Here is a 24,277-nt window from a genome sequence, read left to right as displayed (position 1 = left end):
CAAAGTGTAGGAAAAGAGAATGAATTTAAAGGGGTTCACCAATATGTTTTAAATAATAATTTTGATTCCCAAATTGGTGTAATTAAATACTTATCTAGTCCAGACTCTTTGCTTTACAGATACAGAAACTAAGGAGCAGAGAGACTTGTGACTTGCCCAAGGTCATCCAGTTAGAAGTAGGATTAAAATCCAGATACCCCCATTTCAATATTCTTTCATCTGCATAACTAGTGTTTTATGTTTCACTAGAACTTGAACCATAAATGAGACTAGACTTTATTTAGACAGTTAGTTATCTCTTAAAAAACAGAACAGGAGCTATGTATCTCAAACCTATCTTATCTGTCTATATGTACAAACATACACATACATATATATTTGTTGTTTATCAGTCATGTCTGACTCTTAATGATTCCATTTGGGGTTTTCTTGGCAAAGATGGTGGTATGCTTTGCCATTTCTTTCTCCAACTCCTTTCACAGATGAGAAAACTGAGGTAAACAGGGTTAAAATGATTTGCCCAAGGTCACATAATTAATAAATGCTTGTGGCCTAATTAAGCTCAGAAAGTGATTCTTCCTAATTCCAGGTCTGGTACTCTGCTTTCTGTGCCACCTAGCTGTCTATGAACAAAAAAGCATGTACACACATACATGCATGCTTGGAAACATACACATACTAATATTTTAATTCAGAATTAAATTTCATCTCTAGACAACTATCTTTTTCAATTCTGCAGCTTGCAAAAATGGCAATTTTTGTTTTGTTTTATTTTGTTTGGTTTTTTGAAGGGGGAGGTAATTGGGGTTAAAAGACTTGCCCAAGTTCATACCAGAAATCTTTTTGAAAAGAATGTTTATTCAATTTTATATTCATCTGGATTGGATGTGATTGGAGTCAAGATATATTATGAATGACAAGCCAAGAAGCCTGTTAGAATTCATGGGAAACTTGAACAAGTTATTGAAATGTCCTGTCTCTTAGCTTCCTCATCTCTGAAAAGAAAGAGTTGACTCTGAGGTCCCTTTTAGCTCCAGATCTATGATCACTTGGTATCCTGTGTGTAAAAACTTATTTATTAGTCCTCCATGTAGTGTTTGCATAAATTAGTACATGAACACATTCATTCAGATATATATATATACATATATTTACAGATACATACATGTATAAAGCTGATGATTTCCAAAGTCCCTTTTAATTCTACATCTATAAACCCATGATATTATATATAATTAGTTATTTACTTATAATTATACCAAACCGGTATATCTGTGTATGTATATAAATACACACATTTATATTTGTACACACATACATACACATGCATCCATGTATAAAACCTAGACTTGTGATTTCATTAGAGTAAGAAACTCCCTTTATCAGTGCAAGCCTCTGAGTGTATAGTCCTAGAGAACTGTCTTGAGCACTGAGAGATTAAGTTGTTTGCCTAGGGTATTTATGTATGCATATACACATGCACAAGTATGCAGGCTTGTATGTATATATGTGTGTATCTGTATCAATATCTCTCTGTTTCTGTCTCTCCCTCTTAGGGACCTCCTGTTAGGAAATTGGCTTCAAAGACAGGAAGACCAAGGTTTAAATCCTGCCCCTGATAACATACTGGTTAGGTGACTCTGGGCAGGTCACTTAACTTCTTGGGGTTTGAGGCAACTTTCTAAGATTATTAAGTTGTTAGGGGGTGGCTAGGTGGCTCAGTGGATAGAGCACCAGCCCTGGAATCAGGAGTACCTGAGTTCAAATCCGACCTCAGACAGTGGCCTTGGGCAAGCCACTTAACCCCATTTGCCTTCCAAAAAAAAACACAACCTAAAAAAAAAGATTATTAAATTGTGGGGAAGGTACCTATCTGCCCTGGAGAAGGCAGTTTCCTTAGCTAGGATTTTTCTATACAATGACATCATAGTTGACAATCCAATCCTTAGCTATCTCTATAGATATCTATTCTTCCATCTATCTTTCTACCTGTACCACAAACAAGAACTCTATAGCTCTAAACCAGCTCAGTGAATTATTTACCATTTTCGATTGTCTTTGAAATTGCTCCCCCTCCATTAGTGCAGAGATTGATGCTGGATTGTATTACTTCTTGAATAGGAAAGAAGGGGAAAAGGAGGGAGGGAGGAAGGGGGGAAAGGAAAATATTGCATTTGTGAGAGTGTGTCTGTGGGTGTGTGTGTGTTTGTGTATACACACACATATATATGCTGTTGTGTATGTGTATTGGTGGAGGCTGTATTTCATCAGAGAAGGGAAATTCTATCATTTCTACATTTAGTTTTATTATAATTGTCATCCTATAAGTATATCAGCAATTGAGTCAGAAAAGTCTGTAAAACCTCATACATTGATTTTTCTTTGTTTTTCTTCTGGGTCCCAAGTGCTTTATATTTCTTGGATTAAGGGTTTTTTTAATCAAATGTTATCCTATTGATGAAATTTATATATTATCCGTAGGAAAAAATTATATTTTATCAATGATTAAAATTAATAGTGGTATTGTTAATTGTCCTCTTCATTTTTTATTTTTAAAATTGTAGATTTATGGTTTAATTTTAGACTATATCCTTAGTGTTGTTGTTTTCCTGTTATTTTCAGTCATTTCTGACTCTTCAACCCATTGTGATTTTCTTGGCAAAAATGCTGGAGAGAAGTGCTGTTTCTTTCTCCAGCTTATTTTACAGATGAGGTAACTAAATAAGGCAAATAAGATTAACTGACTTGCTTAGGGTCCCACAGCTAGCAAATAAGTGCCCGAGACTGGTCTTCCTTAGTTAAGGTCTTGTGCTCTATCTTTGTACCCACCTAACTGCCCACATCCTTAGTATTGTGGTTTAATTCAAAGTCAATTCAAGTTATGGTATGCTCTGGTCTGTTTTCTAAGTCATTCTTAGCTTTCATGATGTACCTGATAAAGTAAAGAGAGCAGGGTCCAAAGGAGCATCCACTGTAAAAGAGATAATGAACCTTTCATGATAACCCTGATCTACCATCCTTTTCCACTGTACATCTCCAATGTCAATGATCCAGGTTGATATTAAAGTTGAGAATGAAAAGTGTTAGGAACAAAGCTGAGAAAGTAAGAAATGTTCTGGAAAAGAGAACAATAATCCTTTAACTTCAGAACAGCACAGGCTGCACAGACACACAACACTGAACTTGTATCTGTTACCTAAATTTATTTATGGTCTTCAGAGAAATTTTCTTAAGAAAACCATTGGTAGAAACTGTAAGAATTACACAAGGCTACTTTGGTGAAGGAAGGCTTAATATGTTTTCATGGCCTTGGATCACTCAGTGGAAGGAATGTTAGATTTAGCATCAGACAACTTAGTACCTAACCCTGATTCTTATAGTCCATGAAACCATGGGCTAATTTGCTTCATATCTCTGATCCTCAATTTCTTCATCTTTAAAATGAAAAAATTCACCTGGATGACATTTGAAGTTACTTATAGTTTCCAAATTGATGATCTTGTTTTCTTGCATATAGAACTTAACCAGGTCTCCAACCTCTCTCCCTCCTTTCCATTTACCTTATTTTTTGACCTCACCTATGATTTAACAGTTTCTTATTTCCTTGCTATTCGTTTCCTCATTAAAAGAGGGAATGATCTAGTATGATTTGTACTTGGGGATGAACTCTGGTCTCATTTTTCTTCCTGTGCCAAGGTCATAAAGTAAGTGCCAGCTTGATCACTTTTCCAAATAGAGAACTCACTGCAATTAATTCAAAGAAAGTGCAGGAAGGTTGGCCAGCAGGATATAAATGAGAGTTTATAGTGGTAAACACTTTTCTAAGGTCACAGAGTATGTATTGTGATGCATATTTTCAGTTTTTCATGATTTCCTTAGGGCAATTTTTTTTTGCTGAAATTTTCCGTGGGTGGATGGGGAGTCCAAACTGAGAAAAATATTGTCGGGAAGCTACACCCTGGGTTTACTTTCCATTTTATTATTACTGAGCACATTAAATAAGGACTCAAATAATGGCTCAGATAATGAAATCAGCTCAAATCAAGACTTATTGAGGACTCCCATAAGCATTTCTCAAAATTCTTTATAAAAAAATTATAATTTGGGCAGTTAGGTGGCACAGTAGATAGAGCACCAGTTGTGGAGTCAGGAGGACCTGAGTTCAAATGAGGCCTCAGACTCTTAATATTTACCTAGCTGTGTGATACAAGTCACTTAACCCCATTGCCTAGCCAAAAGAAAAAAAATTATAAATCTTCCGTCTTAAAATAGTCCATTTTAAACTTAACAAAAAGATAATTTTCTCTTTTCCTTAAGATAATTTTCTCTCTTTTCTTAACTTTCTTTTTGGCATAGCTGGAAGCTGGAAGGGACATTAGAAAACATCATGGTCAACGTTGTTCAATCTTAGATAAGTCATTTAGGCTCTATGAGCTTTACTTTAATTTCTTCTATAAAATAGAGATAATCATCTCTGTATTATGTTATGAGTATGAAATTATATATATATATCACAAGATTAAGGCACTATATAAGCCCAAATATAGGAAAAGTAGTGGGAAGAAAATGGCATATGGGCATTGACACAAAAAACAAACATCAACTTAATTTAATCTTCATAATAACCCTTCAAGAGAGGTAATGCAAGATGGGTAGCAGGTAATAATTCCACTTTGCAGATTGAGAAATTGATGCTCAGGCAGGTTAGGTAATTGGTTTCATGGTCATGTGATGAGAGAGTAGCAGAGTTTGGATGTAAATCCAGAACAACTTGAAAGACTTTTTAAAAAACTTAACTTGATCCCATTGAGGCACTTCTACCTGCTGAACCATACCAAACCACAGGAGACACAAACAGCAAAAATCATAAAATTTAAACTTGGAAAGAACTTAAGAGTCTAGGTAGTTCAATTGTGACCTGAAAAGGAATCTCCACCAGAACATATTTCATATTTGAAAAGTGATCATTTGGCCTTTACTTGAAGATCTCCAAGGAAGGTGAACCCTGTGACTTCTTGAAGTAGCAACATTCTTCTTTTGTATAGCTTTAATTCTTAGAAAATTTTCCTGAGCTTTATAGGTTCTTCTTTAATATGATTTTTGGACTGATAGATCAAAAAATTCTGTGGACATAGTATAACTTTTGTTGTTCAATTCTTTAGAGTTTTCTTGGTGATGGTACTAGAGTGGTTTGTCATTTCCTTCTCCAATTCATTTTACCACTGAGAAAACTGTGGCAAACAGGGTAAGGTGACTTGTTCAGGATCACCCAAGTACTAAGTTTCTGATGCTATATTTGAACTCAGGTCTTCATAACTCCAACCACTGTACTATCTAAGTAAACCTATAGTATATCTAGATTTTTGCAAAGTATTTGGCATATCTCTCATAACTTTATTTGTAGGTAATAATAATAATAACATCCTCTGAATTTCCCAAACTGGTATCTTTGACTTTTCCCTTTCCCATCCGTTCTTTCAGTCACCTAATTTTGTAGTTTTCTTGTTCCATAATCTTTCTTGTACCTGCCCCTTTCCTTTTCCATTCTCTCTCTTCTTGCCTAGACAACTTTAATAACCTCCTAACTGGTCTTCCTGTCTTCAGGCTATCCTTTCTATAATTGATGTCAGTAGTATCAAACTCAAATAAAAATTCTAAGATTGATATGTAGCACCAAACTCAAATAGAAATGGAGGTCCACTGTACGTAACTATCCCTGTGGGCCACATGTTGTCTTAGGAAACCACATTAACATTGTCTATTAACATTGTATTATTTCTTTTATTAACTAATTCTTCATTACATTTTAATTTGGTTCTGCTGTACTAGAGAATGTTGCTGCTGATTTACACTATTGCCCAAGTAGTCTTCCTAAATGTTTTATTATGATTATTTTACTTTTCTGATCAGAAATTTTCAGTTGGTTCAGCACAAATCAGTTGCTGGGAAAGTACTGATCTGCATTAGTGGGGAAGTGAAATCAATGAAATCATAGATCAGTCCAAAAAACAAAAATCATTTTACAAACCAAGTGCGATATGAAGTGAGACATCTGCCTCGGAGGATTGGGGTATCCTTTGCAGAACATATGGCATTCATGTTGGACTTTTAAAAAAGGTGACTAGGTGGAATGCAATAGAAGATGAGTCAAAAGGGAGATATCCTAATCATAGAAAATGTATAGACAAGGAAACAGAGGTTCAAGAGTTAAGGGGATGTTGGCAGGGGCAGAAAGTAAGATACTTTGTGTATAGACTAATATGTAGAGTAGGGAGGTCCTTAAGAACAGTGGTCTGTGTACTTCTTTTTTAAAAAAATTATCACAACTACATTTCAGTGTAAATGGGTTCCTTGGGTAACCACTGTGTGCTAAGTATTGGAGGTACAAAGAAAGGCAAAAAAATAGTCTCTGCCCTCTAGGAGCTAACAATCTAATGGGAGACACAATCATGTGTATTTTATTTTATGCATTTAAAGATATTGTGGGATATTTAGGTGGCACAGTTGAGTGTCAGGTGGCACAGTTGAGTGTCAGGTCTGGAGTCAGATCTGGCCTCAGATCCTTACTAGCGATATGACCCTTGGCAAGTCACTTAACCTTGTTTGCCTTAATTCCCTCATTTGTAAAATGGACTGGAGAAGGAAATGATAAATCACTTCAGTATCTTTGCCAAGAAAATCCCAAATGGAGTCATGAAAAGTTAGATGTGACTTAAATGACTGAACTGCAAGACATTCTGAGAAAGGGTTCAATAGGATTTTCCAGATTGTGAAAGGATTCATATAACACTTGAAAAAGTTAATAATTCCTGATATGGAGAGAAATGATCTGGGAAGGAGAAAAGGGTGGAGACCAATTTAGAAACCTTTGAATGTCAAGTAAAGAAAGGAGTTTGAACTTTACTTGGTAGGCAGTGCATCCCCTGAAAATATTTGGGTGGAGTAAAGGCAGAACCAAGCCAAATTTATCAGAAGCATTAATTATGGTAGTCATATGAGTTGAATGTAAGCATCAGGGGAAAGTCACAACCTTGCAGAACTTCAATTCCATACTTTGTAAAATGAGGGGGTTTGGTTACATTGGAGGTTAGTAGTAAATAAATGAATAAAACATTATTAAGCACTTACTGTATACTTTGTGCAAAGCCCTGTGCTAAATGCTGGAGCTATAAATAGAAAGGTAAGGCAGTTTCTGTTCTCAAGGAACCCTCTTCTAATGAGGGAGATAAGGCATATGGGAGGTTTCAGCTATAAGTCAGAAGAAAAAGTCCTATAATCCTTAGGCAATGGCAAAACAGAAAGGAATGCCTCATCTTTTATGACCTTTTTAACTGATAAAAATCACATGGTTTTTGGATAATATCAGTAGCATATTTGGATTCAAAACTAAGCAACTCTACTACCTTCATGACTTTGAGGAAGTTACTCAACATCTCTTCACCTCACTTTTCTAATCTATAAAAAGAGAATGTTGGATAGATCATGGTATCATAGATTTTGAGATTGAAGGGATCTTAGGTATCATGAGCCCATTTGTCCTATTTTATATGTGAGGAAATTGAGGGCAAAAGATGTTAAATACTTGCCCAGGATTGCACAGGAGTAAGCAGCAGGCTTGGTAAGATTTTAATCCAGGTCCTCTGGCTTCAATTGCAAAACTTTTTGTATAGCATAATTCTGCCTTTCCAAAATCCCAGGTCCTTTTCAACTCTGTAATTCTGTGATCCTATAATTTTTTACAATTGAAGTTCAGTTAAATGTATGAATTGCTTAGGACTGACAGTAAAATCAATAATAATAATAGGTGATATAAAGTTATCTAAAGATAACACTTCAGTTTGCAGAGGTAGGTTTACATACATGACTTCATACATTAACTGAGTGAGGCATCTATCACTGTCTGAAACCAATTGGTTTGCCATTGCCTTTTGCTCATTTTATAGAGAAGGAAACTGAAGCAAACAGGGCTAAAGGCCTTGCTCAGGGTCACATAGCTAGTCTGTATCTGAGTAAGTTTCTGAGGCTTGGATTTGAACTCAGGAAGATGTTTCATCTGATTTCAGGCCTATTTCTCTATCCACTACACCATGATGAGGAAATTAAAATTTGAAGACATTAAGTAATTTGCTTTTGTTCCAACAATTAGTAAAAATCAGAGGCAGGATTTAAACCTAGGTCTTTTCCAACTCCAATTTTAGAAGTTTTTTGGTTATAAAATTCTATCTTGCTAGGCTCTGCTGGAAGCCCATTATCACTATCATAGATATTCTGCTTTAAGATTTGTAAAGCATTATTTTCATATACACATATATATTTTGACCTCTTTCAAAATCCCTATTTTACAGATGAGAAAATGAATCAGAGCGACTAAATGTCTTCTTTAAGATCCTAGTGTCTGAGGCATGATTTGGACCCAGGAAATTTTTATTTCATCTAACACCCTATCTGGTTTGCCATAGTCTTTCTTAAAATAAAGATCCAAATAAATGAATTTCATTTTTCTTGAAATAAAAAGTGAGCAAGTAGCAAGAACAACTCAAAAAACTTTAAACCTTTAATGAAAGTAAATATTGGCCATCTAGGTGACAAAGTGGATAGAGCACTGGCCCTGGAGTCAGGAGTACCTGAGTTCAAATCCAGCCTCAGATACTTAGTAATTAATTACCTAGCTGTGTGACTTTGGGCAAATCACTTAGCCCCATTGCCTTGCAAAAACTAAAAAACAAAATAAATCTCTTTTTTTCTCCCTAAAGGTCACAAATACTGGATTTGAGCAAATCTTTTCACTCTTTGAGAATGTGTATAAGAACTTGTGACTAAATACTTAAAGTGTTAGATTATGACTAGATTTTTTTTTAATGAGGTTTGTTGTGCCTTTTTTTTTAAGAGAATGTTTGGATTGGATAGGAAGAGAAGGAAGAAGATTATCAGGGATTTAAAAGTCTGCTTGTTTTAACCTACTTGCTTATACTTTGAAATTGGGTCACATGACTTTAAAATGGATTTCAACCAAGTCTCCCAAGTGTGGAGAATTTTCAGACTAGTTCCCTGAAATTCTGGGTCTGTCTAAGAGTATATGTCTTCCTGGCAGTGACCATTACAGAGCTATAATTTTCACTTAGTTGTCTGTGTTAGTGCTGAGTAGGAAGTGTTATTAATTGGTTGAATGCATTAGGCAACAATGAGATTGATCTGAAAGCTTCAAACCAATTTTTTTTTTCAGTTTTCCCTCAAAGATTTCTGTATTTCAGATGACTATAAGGTGGAATAGAATTTCTTGGCCTATTAATATGAAAGTGCCTTTTTTCATCCTCACAGTCTCACAATTCTAACTTACATATGACTAAATTATGGATCTTTGTTCCAGTGCCATCTTCCTAGTGGAAAAAAGAACTAGGAAAATAGCCCTTGAAATGAGACTGTGTAGATTAAATCCTGTGGGTTGAAAACTGTTTGGAAATACTTTTCTTCTTTTTCCATTGTTAGATTGTAAAAGGTTACTTCCTCAGACTCTTATCCTTTCTACTAATACAGAATTCCTGTCTTGTCTAGGTTCTGTGTAATTTCCAGAGTTTATAATGACATGGCTCTAGCAAAAAGTAATCCAGTGTCACCCTTTTTTTAATGATTTGGCCTCAGTATAGACTGAATTCAGACCATAATATTTATCCATTGAGCACTAAGTAAGATTTCTTTGAAAAAATAGAACATCTCTTGAAGTAAATGACTAGTAAAGTAATATGGGACATACCAGAAGAGAAATCCCATGATATTTTTGGATTAAACCCCCTAGTACTTTTTAGGGTTTGTTTTTTGCAAGGCAATGGGGTTAAATGGCTTGGCCAAGGCCACTCAGCTAGGTAATTATTAAGTGTCTGAGGGCAGATTTAAATCCAGATACTTCTGACTCCAGGGCCGGTGCTCTATCCACTGCCTCACCTAGCCACTACCCCCCCCCCCCCCCCCCCCCCCGCCCCCAGCACTTTTACACAAAACTCAAAAGTTGAATTGTTCCTTTGTACATACTTATATTTTTTATACAGATGAATTCAAACAAAATAATCCACTGGGACTTCATGACAATAGTGTCAGCTTTGCCAAGACCAGTTGATTGATGTATCATTAGAAAGAGCTCTTTGCAGTGGTCAGTCCCTTAAACCAAATAGTACTTTTTCCAATCACATTGAATATACTAGGTTTGCCATTGAAAGCTTCCAGGGGGTAGAATGACCTCCTATTTCCCTTACAGCTAGAATAGCTTTGTATTTCCTTTACACACTTGGCAGAGAGTAACTTAGAAATCTTAGAAGAGTAATTTTCTCTATTTGGATTTTTTTTAACTTTTATTATATTTGAAAATCTCCTAGAAGTGCTATGTATGACGTGCTAATTTTTTTTTTATGTTTAAATGGATTTTGTTTTTAAATAGATTTCACAACATCCTTGAGGTGACTAGAGGCATCCTAAAGTGCTGCAAAGAAAGGGCTGGTAATCTTGGCTCTAGAGCCACTTTTGGTTTTCAGATAGGTTCTTCACTCTTATTTGAGTTGTTTACTGCATTGCTGCAGTCACTCCCTTTGGGACCAAGTTTCCTCCATGAATAGGCCCTCTAAAGAAAAGGGTACATGCTTCACCTCTCCAGAAATTTACCTCATTTCTTGAGGAACTGGTTCCTCAAATTCTTGAAAAATGCCATTTAGAAAAAAAAAAGAGACTAGAGATGACTGTGTGTCTTTGAGGGGACAATGGGAAATTGATATAAATAATTAAATAATAGTATTTACAGCTAGGCTTTCTTAGCCTTTCAAGTTGGTTGTTTTACAGATAAGCCACCTATTAATTCACCATTATAGTTCCACCTCACTTCCCATTTTTCCATAAAGTTGGAAGTGCATTCAGGCTATAATGACCCAATTGAGGCAGAAGAGAAAAGGATAAGGAAGGGGAAAAAAAAGCATCTGAAGAGGGATTAAAGGAGTGAGCCTTGATTCAATTCATTCTCCTTTTTTAACGGAGACATAGAGAACAATGGTAGCTAGATGATACAGTGGAGAGAGCATCAGACCAAAAGTCAGTTCAAATCCAGGCTAGTCCTGTCTTCTAGTCCTGTGACCCAGGGCAAGTCACTTAACCTCTGTTTTCCTCAGATCAAATGAAATGAATAATTGTAAAATCTTTAGCACAGTGCTGGTGCATAATAAGCTGTACGTAAATGTTAACTTATTGTTGTTATTAATGAATATAGAAGGTTGTCTAAAATGATCAGATGAGATCATTGTGTTGCTTATATGTTTTTTACTTGTCTTTTTTCCCTCTTTGTCACAAAGGAGTGCTTAATGATGGGCTGGAAGGAGAAGTATCTGTCAGTGACTATGATGTAAAAACAAAAGGCATCAATAAAGCTTATTCAAAAATTATTTAGCCCTTTGTGTTGACAAGAACAAAGTAGATTCTGCTTATAAAAAGATTTAGTCTTTTCTAAGTTGAAAGCAAGACACATCTAATAGGTACTCAATAAATTGTCTGAAATGTGGGGATTATGTGGGTAAACATTTTTATTTATTTTCTTCTCACAATATGTGCACTTTAGAAATGCACAAGGGGTGAAAATCTATAGATAAATGTGGCATTAGTGTGTTGCTGAAATTCACTGTGACCTTGGAAAGCTTACTTTGGTTTTAGAATTTAGGTGTTAATTCTGAAAATTAGTACCTTGATATATACTCCTGAGGTTCACTTCAACACTTTTTCTCCCTAGTTTTATATGGTTGACCATTGCTCATTCTTAAATTATTCTATGTAAGGTTAAGCTTACATATGGTTCATTGGTTCTGAAGTGTACTTTAATAATGTTGGTATCTTAAATAATGCTTCTTTTCAGATGGCCCCCTGTTGCTTTTAGACCTAGTATTTGCACAGTATTAGATTGAAAAGCTTGACTTTTGATTACCTGCTTTGTAATTTTAAACAGTCTGACTTTTTGAATCTGCTGGCAGTTTCATGATACATTTAGGCATTTTGGTTGCTAAGAGAAAACACATAATTTGTTCTATTGGTAGAGGAAAGCAGTTTCTATTTAATCTAGGAATACAACTCTATGTGACTTATGTTCCTGTTAAAGCTAGGAATTTAGACAGGGATATTTCACTCATTTCATTCCTGAAATACCTCCAGGGAACATATGTGAATTTCAGAGTATAATGTCCTACTACACACTATATTTTCTAATGGTCCTCCAACAACTTAAAATAGAAAATTTCATAACCAATTTGTCAAGACTGAATAACTGATCAAGGTAGCCTCTAATATTTAATTATTGGGTGATATTTATTCTAGCCTTTTAGATACCATCTTCTGTTCCAACTTTTGGAGAAGGTTCATAAATTGACTATAGTCTTTGTTCTGAGAATCTGATGCTTAGTAGTGCTTAACTAGGGATTTTTGCAATATGGGAAGTCTCTACAATCCAAAAGATGATATAAAAAATTAAAATTTTGCTAATTGAATTTCCAATGAGTTCTAATCTAAAGACTTTTTACATAACTTTTGGTTTTAGTTTTGCCTGTGTTGAAAACTATAGAGCCATCTTAGTTATTTCACATCCTATTTCAGTAATAGAATTTAAGCCTTAAAAATCCATTTAGAAAGTTTTGAACAGTCAATTAAAGGAAGAACAGAAAAAATTAAATTGCTTTTATTGTTTTTATCAAAAGGAGGAATGGAAATAAAAAGAGAATTTAAGGGGAAAGAGCCCTAGATTTCTATTGTTATAAATGATTTGTGAATATTTAGTATCTTAACAAAATGGTACACCTCTCAAGGTGGGAGAGAGGGGTGGAGAAATCCTAAAATGTAAGGTCTTTTATGCACTTTGAAAGATCTTGTTCCTGTCACCTCATGCCAATCATAGGCTGGGGTCACAATCTTAATAGATACATTGGTTCCCATACATTTCCCCTGCCCTGTTCATTATTCTAATGAGCAAGAACAGCTATCTCCTTGAGCATGCAGCAAAGGTTAGGACTAGATTAACATAAAAACAGGTGGGGCAATCTCATCAGTTTTTGATCAGATGGAATCTAAGTCTTTAACTCAGTACCTTGCCCATTGGCTACAATATAGGCAGACCTTAGTCTTTGTAATGTTAATGAAAAATCCTCTCTTCACCTTCTTGTGGAACCCAAACATGCACATATTCCTCACAGAAGTATCTGAGACTAGATTTGAACTCAGGAAGATGAGTCTTTTTGACCCCATTGCCCCACCTACCTGCCTTTGCACTTAGGTATTTCCTTTTGGGGGATATATGTCCTGCCCCTAACACTGAGTATACTCAAAGATCCTCTTTTCCCTATACTCTCTTAGTCATTTCATCTATTCCCATGAATTCACTTATCTCTATGCAGAAGATTTCCAGATCCATATATTCCACCCTACTTTCTCTCCTAAAGTCCAGTCCTCCATCTCAAATCACCTATTGGATATTTTGAACTGAATGACCCTCAAGCATCTCATACTCACCATGTTCAAAACAGAACTCTTGATCTTTCCCCTTCCAAATCCACTCATCCTCTTCCTAATTTTACTATTTCTACCTTGGGCATTACCATCTTTCTAGTTCCCAAAAGTCACCACCTTTGAGTCATCTTTGACTCTTCAGTCTACTTCATTCACAACCAGTCACTATCTAAATCTTGTCAATTCTTCTTTCACAACTTATTTTTCATCTGTCTCCTTTCTCCCTAACAAGTTACTCTAATACTATGTCATTTTTTCTAATCTGTTTTAAATCTCTCCCCTCTCCAAACCATTCTTCGCTCAAATCCTGAGGTACTAAAGAACAAGTTACTTCCCTACTCAGAAATCTCCATGGGCTCCCTCTTACCTCTAGAATCAGATAAATTCATTTGTGATTTGAAGACCTTTACAATCTGATTGGATCTATCTTTTCAAGTTTATTATAAACCATTCCTTTTCACAACCTCTGCCTTGCAGTCAAACTGTGCTTCTTGCTTCTTGAATACATAACATTCTAACCCTTGTCCCTATGCCTTGTTATAGGTTGTCATACATTCTTCACCTCTGCCTTTCTCTTGAATTCAACCTAAATGCCATCTTCTCCATTTTCCCGGGTTGAGTGAAGCAAAATGAAGTTTTCCTTTAAAAAGAGGAGGAGGCTTCAATATGGAAGCAGAAGAAAAAGTATCTAATCATTAAGAATGAAAATGTAACTTATGTCTGAAAGTTGAAAGCTAAAAAAAAAAAGTCCCTTGGAAAAAAGAAGGTAGAAAAGCACTAAATACTTGAAGTTAGGAATGAATTTGAGGCATTTTCTAAAGAGGAGGAAGCTGGATGCTCATGAGGAAAAAAAAACTTTAACTTCAAAGAAGTATTGTTGTGGGCTTATAGGCTGTTACATGGAAGATTATGTGGTAAGAAGAGATGAGTAATGTTGGTTGGTGACAGGAGGTCTTAATAAGGCAACTGGGTGGTACAGTGAATAGAACACTGAGCCTGGAATAAAGAAAACCTAAATTCAAAATTGACCTCATTTTCTAGCTATTGTGATCCTGGGCTAGTCACTTTACCTTCACTTACCTTAGGTTTTTCTTTTTCAACTATAAAAATGGAAATTGTAACAGCATGTCTTCACAGGGTTATTGTGAGGATCAAATGAGATAATATTTCTAAACACTTAGTTCAATGGTTAGCACATAGTTGTGCTAAATAAGTACTAGTTCTATCACCTACTTACTGAAGAAGCTGATGACTTTGAGAGGCTTTACCATGATGAATTCGGTACTATGATGAATTCAATTTACTATGATGAATTCAATACTGTGATGAATTACAAGGAAACTTCCCATGATTTGACAGGTGATTGCTATACATGCAAATAAGATTGCCAGAAGGAATCAAGAAAACATTGCTAAAGATTATGAGATTTTGAGTAAGAAACTGAAAACCTCAGGGGCACAAGGGTGTTTTTTTTATTCCTGAGGCCAACCAAAGGCAAACCCTTAAGGAGAGAGAGAGAGAGATTTGGAGGAAATGAGCAGCTGGTTCAGAAGGTGATATCTAAAAATAGGATTTGGTTTTCTAAAACATACTTTGAAATACAGTATAGGAATTGCAAGTTCCTGGCCAGGGGTGGAGTCTATCCAGCAGGAATTGGTAAGAATATATCAGCTTGGATTATTGCCAATCTAATAAGAAGGGCTTTAAAGTAAAAAGAGGAGAAGAGGGAAAGTGTTGCCTTTGCAGATGATAGATAGATAGATAGATAGATAGATAGATAGATAGATAGATAGATAGATAGATAGATAGATATGTATTCCACAGAATAACTACAGTGAAGGAAGAAAAGTAATATTAGAGATGCAAGGACATGTGAAGTGCACAGAATCCAAGAAAGGAGCCAGCAATAAAACTTATGCATTCAGATATGGTGTTTAAATATAAGTAACAAAGTAAACTAGAGATTCTAATTTAAGAAATAAAAATTAATATATATGTATAAATGTAAAATTCTTAGGAAATAGGAGAAATGATGGAACTTTTAAAGAGAAGTAACTATTCCTCATCCTAGGAGTCTTCAATGCACATATTAATCTTCCTTCAAACAACCTAACCGTCAACCTACTCACTTCCCAAGACCTATTCCTCCATGCTATATAGCCACATTAAAGATGGTCATATCTTTGATTTTGCTATCACCCACAAATCACCCTCAAATGTCCATGTTAAAGAATTCCTAGATCCTCTTATCTCACCATAATCTCATGACCTTTCACTTCTTCCTTAGCTTTCCCTAATCAAATCCTACTTTTCATCCACACCATGACCTCTAATCTCATGATTCCTCAATTCTCTTTCAGGAATCTCCCCTATACATTTTTTCCCTCTTTTCCTCATTTTGACCCCTTGGAGAACCAATGTAGCACTATACTATATTCCTCTTGAGTTCCTAGCCCCCAGATCATTTCATTGATTACACCCTAAGCCTTAGCCCTGAATCATTTCCACCATTTGCTGCCTTGCTCACTCACATGTGATGCTGAATGAAGATGAAGAAAATTATACAACCATTTTGACTGGGTTCAATACAATTTGTTACACAATTTCAACTGGACCTTTACTGATGCTAGGGAATCCTATTCTATCTGCTTTATCAGTTCATTATTCTATTCTCCATAGCAGTTCTTCCAAACCTTTTCATATTTCCTCAAACTTCCCTGTGACCCTCCCCTCTCAGTTGACAACCTTGTTTCAGATTTTATAGAAAAAAATTGAGATCACATCTCTCCTCCCACTTTCTTATCTCTTATCACTCAGGTGCCCTCAGCCACTCTTTACCCGTCTCACATGATTACTCCTGCCAAGGCTAACCCCTCTATATGCTCATGCTATCCCATTCATCTTCTAACAGGTTGTCTTCTCTCTTATCCCTCATTTTCAGTCTCTCCATGCCTATAGTTTATCATTCCCTACAACCTATAAATGTGTCCTCTAGGATCAAATACAAAATTCTTTGGCATTCACAGACATTTACAATTTAGCCCCCATTACTTTTTCGGTCTGCTTTGATCCAGTGACACTTGCTTTCTTGCTCTATCTCTCAGTTCCAGGCATTTTCTCTGATTGTCACCCATATGTGAAATATTCTCTCTCCTCATTACTACCTCCTAACTTCCCTGGCTTCTTTTAAATCCCAACCAAAATCCCATCTTCTAAAGGAAACCTTTTCCAAGCTATATATATGTAAAGGTTTCCTTTAGAAGATGGGATTTTGGTTGGGATTTAAAAGAAGCCAGGGAAGTGTGTGTGTATATATATATATATATATATATATATATATATATATATATATACATATATATATAATTTTTTTGAACATATTTCTTTGACTGTAGTCTCCTTCACTTGATTTTGAGCTCCATAGGTGCAAGGACTGTCTTTTGCCTTTTTTATTTTTTTGTATCTCAAGCTCTTAGCAGAGTGCCTGAAATAATGAAGTCACTTAAAAATGGTCTGTTGGCTGCTCCACTTAAAACTTTCAGGAATTTGGAGTGGAAAGCTGGGCATTTAACAGAACAGATTATTTTTTTTAAGGGTTTTTTTTTTGTAAGGCAATGGGGTTCAGTGATTTACCCAAGGTCACACAGCTAGGCAATTATTAAGTGTTTGAGACTGGATTTGAACTTGGGTACTTCTGACTCCAGGGCTGCTCCCCTATCCATTGTGCCACCTAGCTGTCCTCTAACAGAGAAGATTCTAAAAGATTTAGAGAAAGGAGAACCCGTTAGGGGAAGTCAAGGACTGGAAGGTCTTAAGAATGAATTTCTGAAAACACAAGGAGAAATAACTTAATTTAAAAGAGGGGGGAAAAGACTGATGAATTCACAAACACATTTTAAAAAGATATGAATAGAAACATCAAGAATAAAGATGGTAGGAAAGCAAATAATGAAGGGTGAATACATAGGTATGACAGTTCTATAAAAAGGAAGCTGAGCACTAACTCAGAATGAGTTGAAGACTTGTGAGGGAAGAGAAGGGGGTGTTTTTAAAGACTATACTGAAGGAAACAAACATAAGAAAGAGATAGTTCTGATAGTAAATGGAATTATGATAATTGAGTGGAAAGAAGATGGAGTTAATTTTTTATATTCCTTGTTTTCTTTGACAAAGAGGATGATTTTGGACCTGAAAGGGACTGAGCCAAAATGGCTAATAAATAGTTGATACTGAAGCTAAAAATATGGAAATAGTAATAAATCATTTAGTTTTGTCTTTGCATTCCCAGTACCTAACATGGTTTTAAAAGATCAGGGTTTCTGCTGCATCTCGAGCCAACTTCAGTCATTATGAGTTATGTCTTGCCATTCATTGGACCTAAGTGGCTCTAGAAGAAAGAATGAGTCTAGTGACTTTGTAGAGTCCTCCCTCACTTAAATCCAATTCACTTGCAAATCAAGACAACACATTCCTGTTGTTATTTGTTCTCCTTGAGAAGGAAGGAGGAACAACACCTAACAGTGAATTGTACACATTATTAGATACTTAGTCCCCTTGCAGTTTCTTGCCTGGTCTTCCTTATATCTGCTGAAGCAAAAGACAAGATTTAAAAATCATCATTTAAGCAAAAGAACTTGAGATCGCCCAGTTCTTAGACCTGAGAAGGAAAAAAACAATTGATCAATGACTATAAAGTGCTTCCCAAACAGAAAGCTATATAAATGCTAAGTAAGAAGAGAAGAAAATTGATTTTAGTGGAGAGTAGGACAACCTTTTGTTGGAGCTAATTTTGTAGTTTAAAATTCAGTATTTAAAATTGTATGCAGCAGACATTCAGAATATTGTAGAAAGTTGTATTGTTTCCCTTATTCAAGTAGTTTTTATTGTTTAGTCATGTCCAAACTTCATGACCCCATGTGGGATTTTCTTGTCAAAGAAGTGCATTCCATTTCTTCTCCAGCTGATTTTGTAGCCAGGGTATTTGAGGTGACTTTGGGTGGTTCTTTGGGTGAAGAATCAGCACTGCTGACTCGGGAAGGTAAGAAAGGCTTAGACTTTAATTTTCAAGTTGAAAAAAAGTTTCACATGTAACTACAAAAATTCACAAATTAGGTCCTTTGGAGAAACAACTAGAATTTCTAAGAAGGTAATAAAGTTAAGCAAAAAGAGACAGAGAATGGCAAAGAGGGTAGTCAAGTCATGGAGCTGGGACCATATTGGTGGTAGGTAGAGCAAGTTTAGGGGGTGATCTAATACCTGGTTTAGGTGTGGTTTTCCATTGCACATGCCATAGGGGTGGTCCCCAAGCAGTGACTCAATGCCTGACCCATGCATGTTCTGCCCTAAGGATGTGACCTATTCCCAACACAAAAAGATCATAATATTTCCCTGTTCTCAGAATTCCTATGCTATAATTTTAGAGGATGAGGAAACTGAGGCAAATAGGGTTAAGTGACTTGTCCAGGGTCACAGAGCTAGTAAGTGTTTGAGGTCAGATTTGATCTCAAGAGGACTTGAGATCTGACATTCTATCCACTGTTGCAGCTAGCTACACTGAAATATATTTGTATGTATATGTCTATATGTGTACATACCAATAACAGGCAGTAATCCAAAGGAAGTTTTAAATCATTTTATGGGATATTGATAGGAAGTAGATCTTTGATTCCATTAGTATTAGCAGCTCCTGTATGAGTAAAATCCTTCTTCTAATGAAGGTCAATACCTTCTCTGCAATTTAGAGTTGTCTAGAGCATTGTGTACAGTGTCACACAGCCAGGGTATATCAGACATAAACCCAGGTTTTTCTGACAATACATTAGCTGTTATAAACTAATATCATGATGATTCATAAAGAATTTCCTGCTACATATTATTTTATTTATTTTTTTTTTTTTGCAAGGCAAATGGGGTTAAGTGGCTTGCCCAAGGCCACACAGCTAGGTAATTATTAACTGTCTGAGACCGGATTTGAACCCAGGTACTCCTGACTCCAAGGCCGGTGCTTTATCCAATACGCCACCTAGCCGCCCCCCTGTTACATATTTTTAAAAGCAACTTTAAAAAATGTCGGGACACTATGTAAGAATTAAAAAAGTCCAGATTTATACTTTGGGTAGAGACAAATTGCAAATGACATAGCAAAACATGTCTTTTTGCAAAATTCAATGACTCTGGGTACAAAACCTGTGAAAACTGTACCACTGTACCTTTTTGCTTCTGGTCTAGAATAACCAGATGAATTTTTTTGGTTAGGTTCTACTCAAAAATATTTTTTGTAGGGGGGAGGGGGGTTGTTCTTTGGCCCACTAAAGTATCTTTGAAATGTTACTATATTCTCTAATTCTCTACCAGGAAAATCTGATCTTTATAGCCTAATATAGGTTGCCCAGTTTCCCTTGCCAGTTGCCCTGGGAGCACTCATTACCTCCAAATTTCAAGTTATGCTTACTTTGAGATTACTTAGAACCCAATTTAAAAAACTAAAAATACTAAACTTGTTTTCCTTTTAAAAAGGGTGTGTTGCTATAATAATGTTTAAATTATTAATTTTGTTTTCAAATGTGTTTGGTGAAACAACTATCATCACCCAATTCTTGGACATTTTCCTATGAAATGTGAGAGCTTTATCAGTCAATTAGTATTTATTTAGTGCTTACTGTATGCCAAGCACTAGAGATGTAAAGTAAGGCAAAAATGTGATACCTGTCCTCTAGAACTTCACTTTCCAGGGAGTGAGGAGGTGGGGGGGGAGAGAATATGCAAAAATTGAACAAAAAGACAGATACAGTGTAAATAGAAGGTAATCTCAGAGGTTTGCATGGAGCAGGGGAGAAAAAAGGAAGAAACAAAGAAAGGATTTCGGAAGGTAACATTTGAATAGAATCATGAAATTTGCTGTAGAAGCCAGGAGGCAGAGATCAATCAATTAGTCTGCTAGGATTTATTATTGTGTATTTATATTATGTGTGTGTATGTATATATGTGTGTGTTTATGTTTCTACACACATATGTATATGTATATATACATATACATATATATGATGAATTGAGGGTGATCTCAAAGGGAAGGCGTTAAAGATTAAGTGTGATAGTATTGGGGAAGCTAGATGGCACAGTGGGTCTAGAGTCAGAAGGACCTGAGTTCAAATGGGGCCTCAGAAACTTAATAATGATCTATCTATGTGACCTTGGGCAAGTCACTTAACCCAATTAACTAAAATAAAAAAAAGAAAGAAAAGAAAGAAAAAGCACAGCATCTGGAGAATGGAATATCATATGCAGGAATTAAGAAGACCAATACCACTGGATTATGTATTGCTTGGAGTAAAGTATAAGATGGTTGAAAAGGTAGGAAAGGACAGGTTGTAAAGGATTTTAAATGACAAAGGAATTTATATTTGATCCTTGAAGTAATTTGGAGCCACTGTTTTTTGTTTGTTTGTTTTTTGTTTTTGAGTTGGACGGTGGGGGAGAGCCAATACATCTTCACATTTAGCTTCCTGTCCAACTCTTCATGAATCTGTTTTGGGCGGGGGGGGGGGGCAGGTTTGGCACAGATTCTGGAATGGTTTGCCATTTCCTTCTCCCATTTTACAGATGAGAAAGTAAGGCAAATAAGGTTAAGTGATTTGTCCAAGGTCACACAGATAGTTAAGAGTTTGAGACCAGATTTGAATTCAAGAAGATGAGTTTTCATGATTCTAAGCCCAGCGTTTATCCTCTAAGCCAGCGTGTTTGTGTGTGTGTGTGTGTGTGTGTGTGTGTGTGTGTGTGTGTGTAGCAAATGAAGTGTTGTAATCTCACAAGGTAGGGCACTAGCAGCAAAGCAAATTGGGAAAGGCCTCATGCAGAAAGTGAGTTTTGAGTTAAATCTTGAAGAAACCAGGGCAGAACAGTCTAGGCATGGTGGACAGTCAATGCAGTCACACAGTTGGGAACTGGAGTGCAGTGTTCAAGGGAGAGCAAGATTTATAGATTATATAGTAAATGGAGAGGGGTGAGAGCTTTAAAGTCTAAGAAGACTGGAAATAGAGAAAGAAGAACAGGCTATGAGGGACTTTAAATAGAATCTTTGAGGAAATGGTGATACATTGGAGGTCACTGAGCATGGTCAGTCTTATTCTTTAGAAAATTTGGACTTGGAGTAAGGAAATTTTTTTTTTTTTGCAAGGCAATGGGGTTAAGTGGCTTGCCCAAGGCCACACAGCTAGGTAATTATTAAGTGTTTGAGGCCAGGTTTGAACTCAGGTACTCCTGACTCCAGGGCCAATGCTCTATTCATTGCGCCACCTAGCTGCCCTGGTGCAAGGAAATTTTTTAAAAAATGAAAACTGTCCCAAAGTAGAATGGGATGCCCCTTAAAGTGTTATATTGTCTTATCTTTGAAAAACTTTCCCTGAATGCAGGATGATTACTTGTTTGAGATGCAAGGAGTATTCTTGTGCAGGTATTGGTTCAATTCCATGATCTTGTGACTTTTAAGTATACCTAGAAGCAGTGGAAATCATGGGCTGCTCCACAGTATTTAAAAACATGTTTCATCTTTATATGAGGTTATTATTATTATTATTTACATCTTATTTCTTATTCTAGGTGCAACTTTAGAGGAGATTAATCAGCATTGGGAGTGGTTAGAACAAAACCTGTTGCATACATTATCTGTATTTGATAATAAAGAAGATATTGCTAGTTTTGTTAAGGGGAAAATAAAGGTAGGTTTCCCTTTCTTTATTTTACTTGCATGGTTCCTTTTTTGATTTCATGATCCATACTTCTGCCTTCTAAAAATTCTATTTCATACACCCACATACTCATAAATACATGTTTCTAAAATAAATGAATTCATTCAATCACATTGATATGAATCCAACTTGGGTCAGAGATAGAGTTTCATGATCCTTCTCTGTCTCTATTGAAAGAGAATCATAGGGTATTTGGGTTGAAAGAGACCTTAGAGGATATCCAATCCACTTTCTCTCATTTAAGAATCCCCTTGATAATAACCCTGACAAGTGATCACTCACTGTCTTAAACTCATCTAGTGATGGAACTGTAGGTGTCTTGGATATTTTGCCAATCTAAATTTTGGATTCACTGCATTACAGGTTTTTGGGAAAAGAAAAACATTGAGTTTTTCTAATACTTATTACTATCCTATCCCATTAAACATTTCCATGCATCAATCTAAACTCTACCTTGTTTACATGTAAATGACCTGACTTTGATTTTTTTTCTTTGATAGAAAAATTAATTCTCAGCCTTGATTTTGTGGTACCTTGAGAAAACTCTAGTTTCCTTAAACTGTTTTTATTCATATATATTTAATACATTTCATGTAGCATTTTATCTATTAGACGTATGATTGGGGTGGGTGATATATTACTTCTCTTCAATGGTTTCAAAATATCATTATGTCGGGGCGGCTAGGTGGCACAGTGGATAGATGGGGAATTCAGTATCTTTTTTCACTAACTTCTAACATTGTTTGATATTTTCATTCCATAGGTTTCATTAGACTGCCAAAGGGATCCCTGACTCAAAAAAGATTAACAGCCAGCCATTGGTTTAGTTAGAGTGACAACTGAGTCAAAGTGACCACCATATGGGTGTCAACAGAGTAGTGGGGTACAGTGGAATAAGTAATAGCTTTGGAATCAGAGGATCTAGGTTCAAATTCTGACTGTCCTGTCCTAACTGTAAGTTTAGGCAAGCCACTTAAATCTCTCTGGGGCAGTGTATTCCTCTGTAAAGTAGGGGAATGGATTAGATGACTTCTAGGGTAAGTTCTAAGTCTATGATAGTTCAAAAATATTTTCTCTTCAAGAATGTTGTGTGTTAGCTGGGCTAGGTCTAGTTAAAATAACAGGGACCTAGAATGGAGCTGTTGATAGAGACCAGCAACAGAAGCTGATACCATTGGCACCTCAGCCCTGACTTGACTTGCATTGCAATTTTCCCCCCTCCCCCATTCTGCCATCTTTTCATTAGGTACTTCTTTAAGCTTCATTTTTGGAAATACATCTTTTATACATTTTTTATGTTTTGGTAAGTCATCTCCTTAAGAGTTACCTGTGAGTCAGCTACTGAGTGTTTAGTGCTTTACAAATATTATCTTATTTGAGTCTCATAAATAGCCCTGAAGGTGGGTGATATAATTATCCCCAATTTATAGTTAAGGAAACTTAGAGAAACAGAGCTTAAGTGTTTAGCCCAAAATTACACTGCTAGTAATTGTCCAAGGGGATTTGAACTCAGATCTTCCCAGCTCCAGGCTCAACACTTTACCCTCTGTGCCATCTAACAGTCAGTATTATACTTTTTTATTCCTTTTTTTAAGTCCCTTATTTTTAGTTGAAAAAAAGATCAAATCGTTTACAGTTGAAACACTCTTGGGAAGACTGAAATGAAAAGCTTTTAGATTAAAGACTTTGAGAAATCTGCTGATTCTATAGTATTTTTTAGCTAGAGGATAGAAAGTGAAGGGCTTTACCCAATCTAAAGCTATTGGCTACAATTGCTGAACTGCATCATATGAAAAGAGAACAGCAATGTTGTTCTCCTATTGTTTCTTCTGCCAGAAGTCCTAGGGAATGAAGTATTTCCTATTCACATCCTGAACTTCCAAATGCCTTAAAAGCTTTAAAAAGAAAACAAAATAAAACTCCCTTCCTCTGAAGGATTCCTGGGTCCCAACTATTTAAGTGCCAGACTAGGAGTTCATATACTAAGTCTGCTTCTCTATTACTGTCTGTATATC

At 35.9% G+C, this 24,277-nt stretch overlaps 1 protein-coding gene across 3 annotated transcripts in view; it reads left to right on the top strand.

Annotated features, from left to right (window-relative positions):
* Positions 1 to 24,277, top strand: part of TBC1D8 (TBC1 domain family member 8) — a 112,453-nt gene that overhangs the window by 45,591 nt on the left and 42,585 nt on the right. For all 3 annotated transcript variants that reach the window (XM_074213812.1, XM_074213811.1, XM_074213810.1), the window contains one exon: positions 22,114 to 22,232. In XM_074213812.1, the coding sequence (XP_074069913.1) occupies positions 22,114 to 22,232 (119 nt within the window). The remainder of the gene's footprint in view (positions 1 to 22,113; positions 22,233 to 24,277) is intronic.

This window comes from Macrotis lagotis, chromosome 1, assembly GCF_037893015.1.
Source record: "Macrotis lagotis isolate mMagLag1 chromosome 1, bilby.v1.9.chrom.fasta, whole genome shotgun sequence".
Lineage (NCBI taxonomy): Eukaryota > Metazoa > Chordata > Mammalia > Peramelemorphia > Peramelidae > Macrotis > Macrotis lagotis.
Note: the sequence above shows the minus strand (reverse complement) of the source record. Positions and strands in the feature narration are given on the sequence as shown.